This window comes from Mauremys mutica, chromosome 4 (genome assembly GCF_020497125.1).
Source record: "Mauremys mutica isolate MM-2020 ecotype Southern chromosome 4, ASM2049712v1, whole genome shotgun sequence".
NCBI lineage: Eukaryota > Metazoa > Chordata > Testudines > Geoemydidae > Mauremys > Mauremys mutica.
The window spans coordinates 30,443,853-30,457,684 of NC_059075.1; the positions used below are offsets into that span (position 1 = coordinate 30,443,853).

Genomic DNA, 13,832 nt, shown 5'->3' on the forward strand with positions numbered 1-13,832 from the left:
GCCCGGGGGAGTACGGAGCGGGACACTCGGGCCTCGCATCCGCTTTAGTTACGGGAGCCGGGCCATAGAGGCTCATAAGGGCGACGGCGTGGAACTTTGAAATAAACGCTCCCAGGGTGAAGCTAATCCCCCCTCCCTTCGCAGCTAATGGTCTGTCCTGCCAGGCTGATGGCTTATCCAGTAGCAGCAGCTTAAGTAGCCCCAGTTGTCCTTGGGCTCGGCGCCGGCGGCAGCAGGTCCAGGCCCGGCAGCGCGCGGCAGGTGAGCGGGGCCTGTGGGTGAGGAGGCCTCGGGGGCTGCACGTTTGCCTCGTGCTGGTCGCTGGCCGTGGCGCCTTCTTGGCTGAGAACACGGCTCCAGCGCGTGGGGTGGGCCAGGCCAGTCGCTGTTAGTGCGATGTGCGAGGGGGCTACTGCAATAATACTGGGCCCGTGTGGAATGACTCTCGTCCTCGGATCGTGTGGTACTTACACCGTAATGCTACTGGGAGCAGCCGGGGCCCTGTGCTAGGTGCTGTACAAGTTGAGTGGCGGACGCCTAAGCTCCAGAGTGCTGGACAAACCAGGATAAATTAGGCAGCGGAACACTTAACTTGCTTGTGGGGCCTGATCTGGTAAGTGTGTTCAGACCTCATCTACCGGGTTGGGCCTTATAGACAAGTTCACACAATGGCCAGAGGTGAGGAGGAGCTGTCATAATTTTTAGCCCAGTGGTTAGGTTACTCATCTGTGAGGTGGGAGACCACTGGTTCAACTCCCCCCTCTGCCTGAAGGGGAGAAGGAACGTCAACAGGATCTGCCACGTCTCAGGTGAGCTTCCTAGCTACTGGAGTATGGTATATTCTGTTGTGGGGCTCTGTCAGTCTCTCTGATTGAAGATGTTCCACTGTGTATGAATAAATAAATGTCACTGAAGCAGAGGGACAGGATCATGGATCTTCTACCTCTGTGGTGAGTGCTCTAACCACCACACTACAGAGTCATTCTCACGCAAGCACTTTCTATCTGTTCTCCCCCTGCCCTCTTTCTGACTTCCCCCGATGTTGAAACTGTTGCACTGTGGATAATAATGAAAGAATTATTGGACCAGAGAGAGAGCGAGAGCAAGCATGAGAATGACTTTGTGGCCTTTTGGCTAGAGTATTCACCTGGGAGGGGGGAGACCCAGGGTATGTCTACACTGGAAACTTCAAAGTGCTGCCACGGAAATGCTCCTGTGGCAGCACTTTGAAGTATGAGTGTGGTCATAAGAACATAAGAAAGGCCGTACCAGGTCAGACCAAAGGTCCATCTAGCCCAGTATCTGTCTACCGACAGTGGCCAATGCCAGGTGCCCCTGAGGGAGTGAACCTAAAAGGCAACGATCAAGTGATCTCTCTCCTGCCATCCATCTCCATCCTCTGACGAACAGAGGCTAGGGACACCATTCTTACCCATCCTGGCTAATAGCCATTTATGGACTTAGCCACCATGAATTTATCCAGTCCCCTTTTAAACATTGTTATAGTCCTAGCCTTCACAACCTCCTCAGGTAAGGAGTTCCACAAGTTGACTGTGCGCTGCGTGAAGAAGAACTTCCTTTTATTTGTTTTAAACCTGTTGCCTATTAATTTCATTTGGTGACCCCTAGTTCTTGTATTATGGGAATAAGTAAATAACTTTTCCTTATCCACTTTCTCAACATCACTCATGATTTTATATATCTCTATCATGTCCCCCCTTAGTCTTCTCTTTTCCAAACTGAAGAGTCCTAGCCTCTTTAATCTTTCCTCATATGGGACCCTCTCTAAACCCCTAATCATTTTAGTTGCTCTTTTCTGAACCTTTTCTAGTGCTAGAATATCTTTTTTGAGGTGAGGAGACCACATCTGTACACAGTATTCAAGATGTGGGCGTACCATGGATTTATATAAGGGCAATAATATATTCTCAGTCTTATTCTCTATCCCCTTTTTAATGATTCCTAACATCCTGTTTGCTTTTTTGACCGCCTCTGCACACTGCGTGGACATCTTCAGAGAACTATCCACGATAACTCCAAGATCTTTTTCCTGACTCGTTGTAGCTAAATTAGCCCCCATCATGTTGTATGTATAGTTGGGGTTATTTTTTCCAATGTGCATTACTTTACATTTATCCACATTAAATTTCATTTGCCATTTTGTTGCCCAATCACTTAGTTTTGTGAGATCTTTTTGAAGTTCTTCACAATCTGCTTTGGTCTTAACTATCTTGAGTAGTTTAGTATCATCTGCAAACTTTGCCACCTCACTGTTTACCCCTTTCTCCAGATCATTTATGAATAAATTGAATAGGATTGGTCCTAGGACTGACCCTTGGGGAACACCACTAGTTACCCCTCTCCATTCTGAGAATTTACCATTAATTCCTACCCTTTGTTCCCTGTCCATTAACCAGTTCTCAATCCATGAAAGGACCTTTCCTTTTATCCCATGACAGCTTAATTTACGTAAGAGCCTTTGGTGAGGGACCTTGTCAAAGGCTTTCTGGAAATCTAAGTACACTATGTCCACCGGATCCCCTTGTCCACATGTTTGTTGTCCCCTTCAAAGAACTCTAATAGATTAGTAAGACACGATTTCCCTTTACAGAAACCATGTTGACTATTGCTCAAGAGTTTATGTTTTTCTATGTGTCTGACAATTTTATTCTTTACTATTGTTTCAACTAATTTGCCCGGTACCGACGTTAGACTTACCGGTCTGTAATTGCCGGGATCACCCCTAGAGCCCTTTTTAAATATTGGCGTTACATTAGCTAACTTCCAGTCATTGGGTACCGAAGCCGATTTAAAGGACAGGTTACAAACCTTAGTTAATAGTTCCGCAACTTCACATTTGAGTTCTTTCAGAACTCTTGGGTGAATGCCATCTGGTCCCGGTGACTTGTTAATGTTGAGTTTATCAATTAATTCCAAAACCTCCTCTAGTGACACTTCAATCTGTGACAGTTCCTCAGATTTGTCACCTACAAAAGCCAGCTCAGGTTTGGGAATCTCCCTAACATCTTCAGCCGTGAAGACTGAAGCAAAGAATCCATTTAGTTTCTCCGCAATGACTTTATCATCTTTAAGCGCTCCTTTTGAATTTTGATCATCAAGGGGCCCCACTGGTTGTTTAGCAGGCTTCCTGCTTCTGATGTACTTAAAAAACATTTTGTTATTACCTTTGGAGTTTTTGGCTAGCCGTTCTTCAAACTCCTCTTTGGCTTTTCTTATTACACTCTTGCACTTAAGTTGGCAGTGTTTGTGCTCCTTTCTATTTGCCTCACTAGGATTTGACTTCCACTTTTTAAAGGAAGTCTTTTTATCTCTCATTGCTTCTTTTACATGGTTGTTAAGCCACGGTGGCTCTTTTTTAGTTCTCTTACTGTTTTTCTTAATTTGGGGTATACATTGAAGTTGGGCCTCTATTATGGTGTCTTTAAAAAGGGCCCACGCAACTTGCAGGGATTTCACTTTAGTCACTGTACCTTTTAACTTTTGTCTAACTAACCCCCTCATTTTTGTATAGTTCCCCCTTTTGAAATTAAAGGCCACAGTGTTGGGCAGTTGAGATGTTCTTCCCCTCACAGGGATGTTGAATGCTATTGTATTATGGTCACTATTTCCAAGCGGTCCTGCTATAGTTACCTCTTGGACCAGCTCCTGCGCTCCACTCAAGATTAAATCTAGAGTCGCCTCTCCCCGTGTGGGTTCCCGTACCAGCTGCTCCATGAAGCAGTCATTTAAAGTATCGAGAAATTTTATCTCGGCATTTTGTCCTGAAGTGAAATGTTCCCAGTCAATATGGGGATAATTGAAATCCCCCCCTATTATTGGGTTCTTAATTTTGATAGCCTCTCTAATTTCCCTTAGCATTTCATCATCACTATTACTGTCCTGGTCAGGTGGTCGATAATAGATCCCTACTGTTATATTTTTACTAGAGCATGAAATTTCTATCCATAGAGACTCTATGGAACCTGTGGATTCGCTTAAGATTTTTACTTCATTTGAATCTACACTTTCTTTAACATATAGTGCCACTCCTCCCCCTGCACGGCCTGTTCTGTCCTTCCGATATATTTTGTACCCCGGAATGATTGTGTCCCATTGATTGCTCTCAGTCCACCAGGTTTCTGTGGTCAAGCGCGAACTCCTGCTAATTGCGCTCCCCATGCTCAGAGCCTGTCTACACTAGCACTTTAAAGTGCTTGGACTTGCTGCGCTCAGGAGGGTGATTTTTCACACCCTTGAGCCAGCAAGTTAGAGTGCTATAAAATTTAAGTGTTGACAAGCTCCCAGAATCCAGTTTCCCTGCTCCAATGACTGTTTAAAATATTTAGCCACGGTGGAATAGCTTCAACAGAAAAGATTGAGGGAGCCTCGGATTAGAATAGCTCAGAGCCCAGTAGCTAGGGCACTCAATTAAGAGATGGCAGATCCCTGTTCAATTCACATATTTCCCTCAAGTGAAGTGGGGACTTGAACTTGGGGTCTCCATGTCCCAGGTGAGTACCTGACCATTGGGCTAAAGATTATGAGGGAGCTTCTCCTCTCATAACCCTCTGTTCCCTCCGTTCATTCTGTCCCTTCCCTGTTCCTCTCCTCCCCCCCGCCCCATCTTCTTGCAAAAATGGTATAGGTACCTATCTCCGAGACAGCATTTGCAGCTGAGAATCCCAGTCAGAGGGATACACCTTCCTGCAGTCTAGACTTAGGTGCCTAGCTCTGAGAGAGGGGTATGCCTGAGAGAGAGGTATGCTTCCTGTTGGCTACATTAGGCAAAGAACGTCCTGGCATGCTGCCTTTTGTGAATTCCATTCTTAGGCACCTATCTCTGCTCTTAGTCTTTCTTTGTATAGGGAGCCTAGGTGCCAAACCCAGGTTTTGTGAATCCTGTTGATTTTCTAAGCGCCTAAATTTCTTTGTTAATCTAGCCTAGCATGCCCAGTTCTTTCAATTTTTTCATGTCTTACACCCCTGTTAATGTATACCAGAGTGACAGTCACCTTTTTCAAACAGCATCATATTGTTGACTCATATTCAATTTGTGATCCACTAAAACCCCCAGATCCTCTTCTACAGTACTGCTGCTTAGCCATTTATTCCCCATTTTGTATATGATTTTTCTTTCCGAAGTGTAGATTTGCGGTTGTCTTTATTTAATTTCATTTTATTAATTTCAGTCCAATTCTCCGAAGCATCAAGATCATTTGAATTCTAATCCTGTTCTTCAAAGTGCTTGCAGCCCCTCCCTGCTTGGCGTCATATGCAAATTTTATAAGAATACTCTCCGCTCAATCATTCAAGTCATTAATGAAAATATTGAATAGTACCAAACCAATGACAGATCTCTTCAGGTCACCATCTGATAGGTCTTCCCAGTTTGACAGTGGACCATTGATAACTACTCTTTGAGGATGGCCTTTCAACCAGTTGTGCACCCACCTTACAGTAATTGCATCTAGACTTATAGATGAATACTATGAAAATTCCTGCTTTATAAATGTTTGTTGAGAACAGGTATTATATTTTACAACAAGGCAGACTCCTCATAAATGGTGCACTATTAGGATGATTTCTAGTGAGGGACTTTTGCCATAATTTTAAATGCAAATACTCAACCTATGGTCACCTTGAAATAGTTTATTAATTGGGTTGCATTCCTATTCCCTTAGGGCAAAATTCTACTGTCAGTACTGCAAGTTCAATCTAGATTCCAGTATCTGGCTGTTCCCAGGAATTCTGTGTGGACCTAAGAGCAGCATTTTTCTCTTGTTAAGATATGTGCTGTCCTTCAGATGTTCATGATTGCATAGAGTACAGGAGGTTATATGTACTAAGTATATGCAGTTATTTCTATGTTCAGATTTTTGTCTACTCAGACCCCTGCCCCATTTTTTTTTTCGTTCTAGCAATCATGGTGAATTTTGTCCAAGCTGTGCGTGATTACTGGGTCCATATTTTGTGTCCCATGGGATTTTTTATTGGATGCTATCTGGACAGAATGAATGATGAAAAACTAACAGCTTTCAGAAACAAGAGCATGTTGTTTAAAAGGTTAGTTTATGACACAACTTTTTAACAAAATAATCTGTCTGAAAGGCCTAATTCTGCTCCGATTGAAGTGATGTGAGTTTTGATATTGACTTCAAAGGAAGCAGGATTTTGCCCTATAGGTCCTGTCCTGCAAAATGTTGGCACCTCAAGTGAGGTGATCATTGTTCTCAACTGCCATTTAAATTAGTTGGAGTTAAGAAATCTTGCAATCCTTCCCCATGTGAATGTCATAAGAATGGCCATATTGGGTCAGACCAATGGTCCATCTAGCCCAGTATCCTGTCTTACGACAGTGGCCACTGCCATATGGTTCAGAGGGAATGAACAGAACAGGGCAATGATCCATCCCCTGTTTTCCAGTCCCAGCTTCTGGCAGTTAGTTGTTTAGGGACACCCAGAGCAACGTTTTCTGTCAAAGAGTTCCACAAGGTGACCTCATTGTGTGAAGAAATACTTCCTTATGCTTGTTTTAAACCTGCTGCCTATTAATTTCATTGGGTGACCCATGGTTCTTGTGTTGTGTTATGTCAAGGGTTAAATAACACTTCCTTATTCAGCAAAGAGTCCTGTGGCACCTTATAGACTTACAGATGTATTGGAGCATGAGCTTTCGTGCGTGAATACCCACTTCGTTGGATGCATGTCACTTTCTTATTCACTTTCTCCACCCCATTAATCATTTTATGTAGACCATTAATCATTTTATCATCTCCCCCTTTAGTTGTCTTTTGTAAATTTAACAGTCACACTCTTTTTCATCTCCTCGTATGAAAGCTGTTTCATACCCTTAATCAATTTTGTTGCCCTTCTCTATACCTTTTCCAATTCTAATATATCTTTTTTGAGATAGTGTGGTCAGAACTACACTTAGTACTCATGGTGTGAGCCTACCATGGATTTGTATGGTGGCATTACGATAGTTTCTGTCTTCTTATCTATCCCTTTCCTAATGGTTCCTAACATTCTGTTAGCTTTTTTGACCACTGCTGCACATTGAGCAGATGTTTTCAGAGAACTATCCACAATGATTCCATGATCTTTAGTGGCGGTAACTAATTTAGACCCCATCACTTTGTATGTTTAGTTGGACTTGCATTTTCCAAAGTGCATTACTTTGCAGTAGGGCTGTCAAGTGATTAAAAAAATTAATTGTGCGATTAATCGCACTGTTAATAATAGAATACCACTTAGTTAAATATTTTTAATGTTTTTCTATATTTTCAAATATATTGATTTCAATTACAACACAGAATACAAAGTGTAATATTTTTATGACAAATATTTGCACTGTAAAAAAAATAGTATTTTTCAATTCACTTAATACAGGTACTGTAGTGCAATCTCTGTATCATGAAAGTTGAACTTACAAATGTAGAAGTATGTATAAAAAAAAAAATTAAAAATAAGACAATCTACAATTTTTGAGCCTGCAGATCCCCTCAGTACTACTTCTTGTTCAGCCAATTGCTCAGACAAACAAGATTGTTTACATTTGAAGGTGATAATGCTGCCCGCTTCTTGTTTACAATATCACCTGAAAGTGAGAACAGACATTCTCATGGCACTGTTGTAGCCGGTGTTGCAAGATATTTACGTGTCAGATGCGCTAAAGATTCATATGTCCCTTCATGCTTCAACCACCATTCCAGAGGATATGTATCCATGCTGGTTCTGCTCAATATCTCTCCAAAGCAGTGCAGACCGATGCATGTTCATTTTCAATATCTGAGTCGGATAACACCAGCAGAAGTTGGATTTTTCTTTTTGGTGGTTCGGGTTCTGTAGTTTCCACATCGGAGTGTTGCTCTTTTAAGACTTCTGAAAGCATGCTCCACACTTTGTCCATCTCAAATTTTGGAAGGCATTTCAGATTCTTATACCTTGGGTCGAGTGCTGTAACTATCTTTAGAAATCTCACATTGGTACCTTCTTTGCGTTTTGTCAGCTCTGCTGTGAAAGTGTTATTAAAATGAACAACATGTGCTGGGCACAGTTGCCAAATTTCGCACGGTAAATAAGCACCTGTTTTTCACAATAAGCCAAAAATCAAGCTAATCTCCTCTCAAATCGAGGCCAAAACAAGCCAGTCCCTAAGAACCCCAACACTCTATGTGACTAGATCCCCCAGCGTGCAGTCTGGGACTGGGCCTGCTGTGCACCCCTGACTCTTCCCTTCCTCCCCCCCCCCCCCCCCGCTGCTTGCCCCTGCTTGCCAGGAGTCGATCAAAAAAAAAAAAAATCAACAAGCTACAAGCTAAAAACTAGCCAACAAGGAACTCTTAAGCCAATTAAGCAAAAAACAAGCCCAATTGCTGTGTGTGTGTGTTTGGTTTTTTGTTTGGTTTTGTTTTGTTTTTTTCCCCCACGGGTTTGGCATGTCTGGGGCTGGGTCATCATCCGAGACTCCTATAAAATGAAATATATGGCACAATGTGGGTAAAACAGAGCAGGGGAGATACAAATCTCCCCAAAGGTCAATCACAAATTTAATTAACGCATTATTTTTTTATGAGTGTCATCAGCATGTCCTCTGCAATGGTGGCCGAAGCATGAAGGGGCATACAAATGTTTAGCATATCTGGCAAGTAAATACCTTGCAGTGTTGGCTACGAAAGTGCCATGCAAATGCCTCTTCTCACTTTCTGGTGACATTGTAAATAAGAAGAGGCAGCATTCTCTCTCTCATAAATGTAAACAAACTTGTTTGTCTTAGCGATTGGCTGAACAAGAAGTAGGACAGAATGGACTTGTAGGCTCTGAAGTTTTACATTGCTTTGTTTTTGAGTGCAGTTATGTAACAAAAAAAGAAATCTACATTTGTAAGTTGCACTTCCATGACAGAGATTGCACTACAGTACTTGTATGAGGTGAATTGAAAAAATACTATTTCTTTTATCATTTTTACAGTGCAAATATTTGTAATAAAAATAATATTCACTTTGATTTCAATTACAACACATACAATATATATGAAATATAGAAAACATCAAAAATATTTAATACATTTCAACTGGTATTCTATTGTTTAGCAGCGCAATTAAAACTGCGCTTAATCGGTATTAATTTTTTAATCACAATAATATTTTTTGAGTTAATTGCATGAGTTAACTGCAATTGACAGCCCTACTTTGCAGTTAATACTGAATTTCATCTGCCATTTTGTTCCCCAGTGACAGAGATCCATTTGTCACTATTAGATAAGTCCAAAGCTGACTACAATCTTGAGTAATTTTGTGTCATCTGCAAATTTTGCCACCTTACCGTTCATCCCCTTTTCCAGATCATGTATGAATATGTTGAACAGCACAGGTCCCAGTCTATGGTCCCTGTAAGCTGTGCGGCCATGCAGCAGTCTCTCAAGGGCTGCGCAGACAGGCAGGGAGAGGAGTCCCTCCCACGACCCGGTGCAGCCCTGCCGGGGAAAGGAGCCCCGCCCACGGCCCAGCCCTTGAACCCCTCCTGCACCGCTCATCCCCAGTCCCACCCCAGAGCACACACCCCCAGCCAGATCCCCCCCCCATACCCCAACCCTCTGCCCCAGCCCTGAGCCCCCTCCTGCACCCCGAACACATCATCACTGCCCCCACCCCAGAGCCCACATCCCCAGCCAGAGCCCTCACCCTCCCTGCACCCCAACCCTCTGCCCCAGCCCTGAGCCCTCTCCCACACTTCGAACCCTTTGGTCCCACGCTCACCGCATGAATTTTGTTAGCACTAATATGAAGGTGATGTCACACACCACCCCCATATTGGTGCACATAACAAAATTCATTCCACGCATGGACATAAAAAATTAGAGGGAACACTGGTCCCAGTACAAATCCTTCAGGGATCCTGCTTTTTATCTTTCTCCATTGTGAAAACTGACCACTTATGCGTACCCTTTGTTTCCTATCTTTTATTCAATTACTGATCCATGAGAGAACCTTCACTTTGTCCCATGACTGCTGACTTTGCTTAAGAGCCTTTGGTTTGGGTCCTTGTCCAAGGCTTTCTTAAAGTCCAAGTACTCAACTGGATCACCCTTGTCCATGTGCTTGTTGACATCCTCAAAGAATTCTAATAGATTGGTGAGGCATGATTTCCTTTTACAAAAGCTGTATTGATTCTTTCCCAATAATTCTGTTCTTTACTATAGTTTCAACTAATTTGCTTGGTACTGAAGTCCCACTGACTTTGTTGGGAACAACACATACATAAGGGATTGGCTCCTAATTCCATCATTTGCTTTCATACTAAAAGGGGCAGGGAGTGCTGAAGATGCACCTTAGACGAGTTGCTAGAAAGCAACTGAACAACTATTTTATGGGTGTCTTTGTCATGCTCCTAAAGTGTCTACTTCAAGCCCTCATTAGCCACACTTGATAACTAAGGCCACGGTTGTCCAGTGAGCTCAACTCCAATGTGAGTGGACCCTGCCATGAAGTCCCATTTTAGTCAGTAGAGATATGCTGCTGCAGGATCTTCTCCACAGCACTCATTGAGGGGGGGCCTAATGTCGAAGGGAGTCAAGAGTATCATAAGGAAAGTACACAGAAAAAAGCGATCCTAACCTTTAAGAAGAGAGGAAGGAAGGAGAAGACCAGTTGTTCAAATGATAAAGTTTTTGATTAACAGTTACAAGGGCAGTCAAGGATATTAATTATTCTTAAAAGTTAATATAGAAATCAAGATCTGTTACAAAATACTTCACAATTAAGCTAGTGAAACACTAACTTAAATCTATGAACAGTAATGTAGATTACAGTCTGCAAAAGTTCTGTGCACTACCTAATTTTACTATCTTCATTTTTTCCCCCTCCACACAGGGAATTGAAACCCGGTGAAGAAGTTACCTGGAAATAAAGGCTGTCTGTGAAATGGGAAATGCTTCCATGTAATTAAATTAGCATGTATAACAAGTGGATGTTGTCTTTGTTACTGTGTCATCTGTGGAACAGGAACCATGTTTTTACACTTGATACACTTTATTCCTAGTATTAAAAAAAAAATAAAGCCACTGAAAAGTGTAGTTTAGCTCTGCTAATTTAATTCCCTGTTCTCCATTTCCATTTTGAAGGACAATTTAATCATATGACTAATAAATATCCTGTTCAGAAATGTTTTTTCTAAAAAGTCTTGCTTCTAAGGAAAAAACATACACAATAAGCAGAAAAACTATGTAAAAAGCACTCACATTTAAAACAAATGAACAAAAAAACCCTCCAAGGCTAGGACAGGTCTCTTCGTATTTTAATTGAGTAAAATGAGGGGGGAAAAAAAAGCATTAACAGTGAAATGGAAATTAATTTGCCTTTTAAAAAAAACCTACTGGTTTAGTTATAACAAAGTGTGTGTGCTTGCCTAAATCATTATAAAGTAGAGAGACCTATTGGTCCTCTACCTTATTGTTCTCGTGTAGGTATTCTGAGCAGTTCAGAGGGTGCAGCCATCGCTTGGGCACAGGTGCTTTTGTGCTATGGCAGGTTGCAAATTCTAGGCATAGCTAGGTGTTTGCCATTCACCAAGCATAAAGTGGAGCAGCCTTTGGAACTGCTGTAATTTATGGAAACTTCCAGAAACCATTTATGGGCCATGCCACAGCCCGTTCTTTGCACCAAGGCCTGTGAGGGGTAGAGACATAGGGCCATTATATTAGATCGTAAGCGGCTGGAGCCAAGGACTGGAGGATATTTAGTTCTGTATTTCTACTGTGCCTAGCTCAATAAGATACTGGTCCATGATGGGCCTCTTTGGTGCTACAGCAATACAAGTAATTAACAACTCTATGCTGTTCAAGGAATTCCCTGTGCTGAGGAAATTTTTGGCTTTGGGGGAGGGATTCCAGCTGCTTTCCAGACCTTTATGATCATGGTGTGGTGTAAAGGTGCTTAAAACACAGACTTGAATTCAGTCATAGAGTTTGACTGATTTTTCTCACAGTGGTTGCTCTCCTTCAGAACATGAAAGGGTCACCCCTCAAACCAGCAGCTTTCCATAAATCTGCATATTGGTTCAATACCTCCCAGACTGTCTGCTATAAAAAGTCTTTGGTTTCCCCAAATGCTGGTGTTCCACAATCCTCAATGAGTTTTGGTATCAGTATTAACTTACACCAAGATCCCTGTGGTGTTGAATTTAGAATGATGCTATAGAGAGCACTGGAGGTGAGACTTTTTAGTCATTATGCAGTGGTGTCAGTACTTCCTACTTCTTTTTCTCCTCCTAAATGATGACAGAGCCAGAATAGGATAGTAATCAGAATATATTGCCTCCCTGAAAGCCCATAATTTATCACACATGAAGTGGTAGACTACTGGGACAGCTCATCTGGAAAGAGGAAAACTCCAAATTAAGCACCTACTGTTAGGACATGCTCCTTTGGAAGAGCCATTTTTCTGTATTCTAGAAATGTCATCCACCTAAACAATGTTCTGATGGATTTGTAGCATAAATTACATGCGCTAGCCAAAAGTTCATCCTAGCACTGATCAGTTTATGTGGTCGGGCTATGCCCATCATTCTGGTATCTGAGAGTCTTAATGTTCAGATATTACAGTGATGGACAATACAGGTATAAGACAAAACAGGTAATTTTATCTTTGCTGGTTGATTCTTTCTCTCTTTTCCTATTTACTGAGGATGAGCATCACCAGATTTGTTCTGTCTCAGTAAACTTTTTGGGAAAGGAGTTGTATCTTCCTCATGTTTGGCAAGAGCCTAACAGATTTCTGATGCTACTGCAATCTTTAAAAATGTCTCTTCTCTTTTCCCTTTTGCTCCATTCTAGCCCCGCCTTCCTGCTGGAGCACCTCCCCACCAAATTCTCTGTGTTCTACTCTCCCTTCCCTCTTTTTCCTCCCTTGCGTTCAATATTAATATTTTATGTACCAGAGTGTCTATGACTGGCTGTTGCCTATGTCTACCTCGCTTCATTGCCAAGTGGTAGCCATTCCCTCCCTTGCTTTCTCCATCCTCTTCATTTGCATCCTCCTTATATTGGTTGAAATGAATGAGTTTGGGGAAAGCAGAGAGAGAAAGAGGTTTAAGTCAGCAGAGCAGACAGCTGGTTCACTTAATTAAAAAAGTTAATCATAGTCATTAGTTTTCAAATGCCACCATTTGTACTGATAAAGGGGAGAGTAGGAAATGGCCTTCACAATTCATACAGACTGACAGGGCATGCCTTCAGCAGGAGCCTCTTTTCATTCAAATGCCCTGAATTTAGCTGACAATTCTTTCCTTCAATTAAACGGACGGTTATGAGAAATGGGATAATTTGCTTTGAAAGTGAATTAAATTCATTTCTGACTGAGTTCGTGTAGAATAGTATATGGGCATTGTGACAAAACTGTGGCTAACTGAAACTTAATTATCACCACACTGAACAAGGTGGATTTTGGAAGGACCTGGCCCCTGTAGGAATAAAACAGACCCTGCTGCTCGCAAAGCACAACCCTGCCCCCTTAAAATACTATGGAGGTGCAGGATAATCTCCATCAGCTCCTGGCAATACAGGGCTTGTGACACACAGGGGGGGCCGGGGGTCCTATGCACAGCTCCAACCAACGCGTTACAGGGCAGACAGCTGAGACCGCCTGGGTAACCAAGTGGTTGTAAGCGCTAACAAAGCTCTTCAGACCACAGCTATGAGCTCGGGCCTGAGGCTTTGACTGCGGCGTCCAACCCCCACTCCCCACGGCAGCCGACAGGGGGCGCCCGCGCCAGCTATGCGAGCCCGGAAGCCGCTTCTGGCTCCCGCAATCCCCGCCCCCAGGACTCCAGCGCAA

General features: G+C 42.6%; 1 protein-coding gene across 2 annotated transcripts; it reads left to right on the top strand.

The window, feature by feature from the left end:
- Window positions 1-78: 78 nt before the first annotated feature.
- NDUFB1 (NADH:ubiquinone oxidoreductase subunit B1) lies at window positions 79-10,967 on the top strand. Of its 2 annotated transcripts, none has more exons than XM_045014362.1 (3): window positions 79-261; window positions 5,919-6,063; window positions 10,872-10,967. In XM_045014362.1, exons 2-3 carry the CDS (start codon window positions 5,924-5,926, stop codon window positions 10,906-10,908), a joined length of 177 nt encoding a protein of 58 aa, XP_044870297.1. In that variant the 5' UTR covers window positions 79-261; window positions 5,919-5,923; the 3' UTR covers window positions 10,909-10,967. The 2 variants fall into 2 exon arrangements, with proteins under 2 accessions (XP_044870297.1, XP_044870298.1); XM_045014363.1 differs by lacking the exon at window positions 79-261 and adding an exon at window positions 387-613.
- The last annotated feature ends 2,865 nt before the right edge of the window (window positions 10,968-13,832 follow it).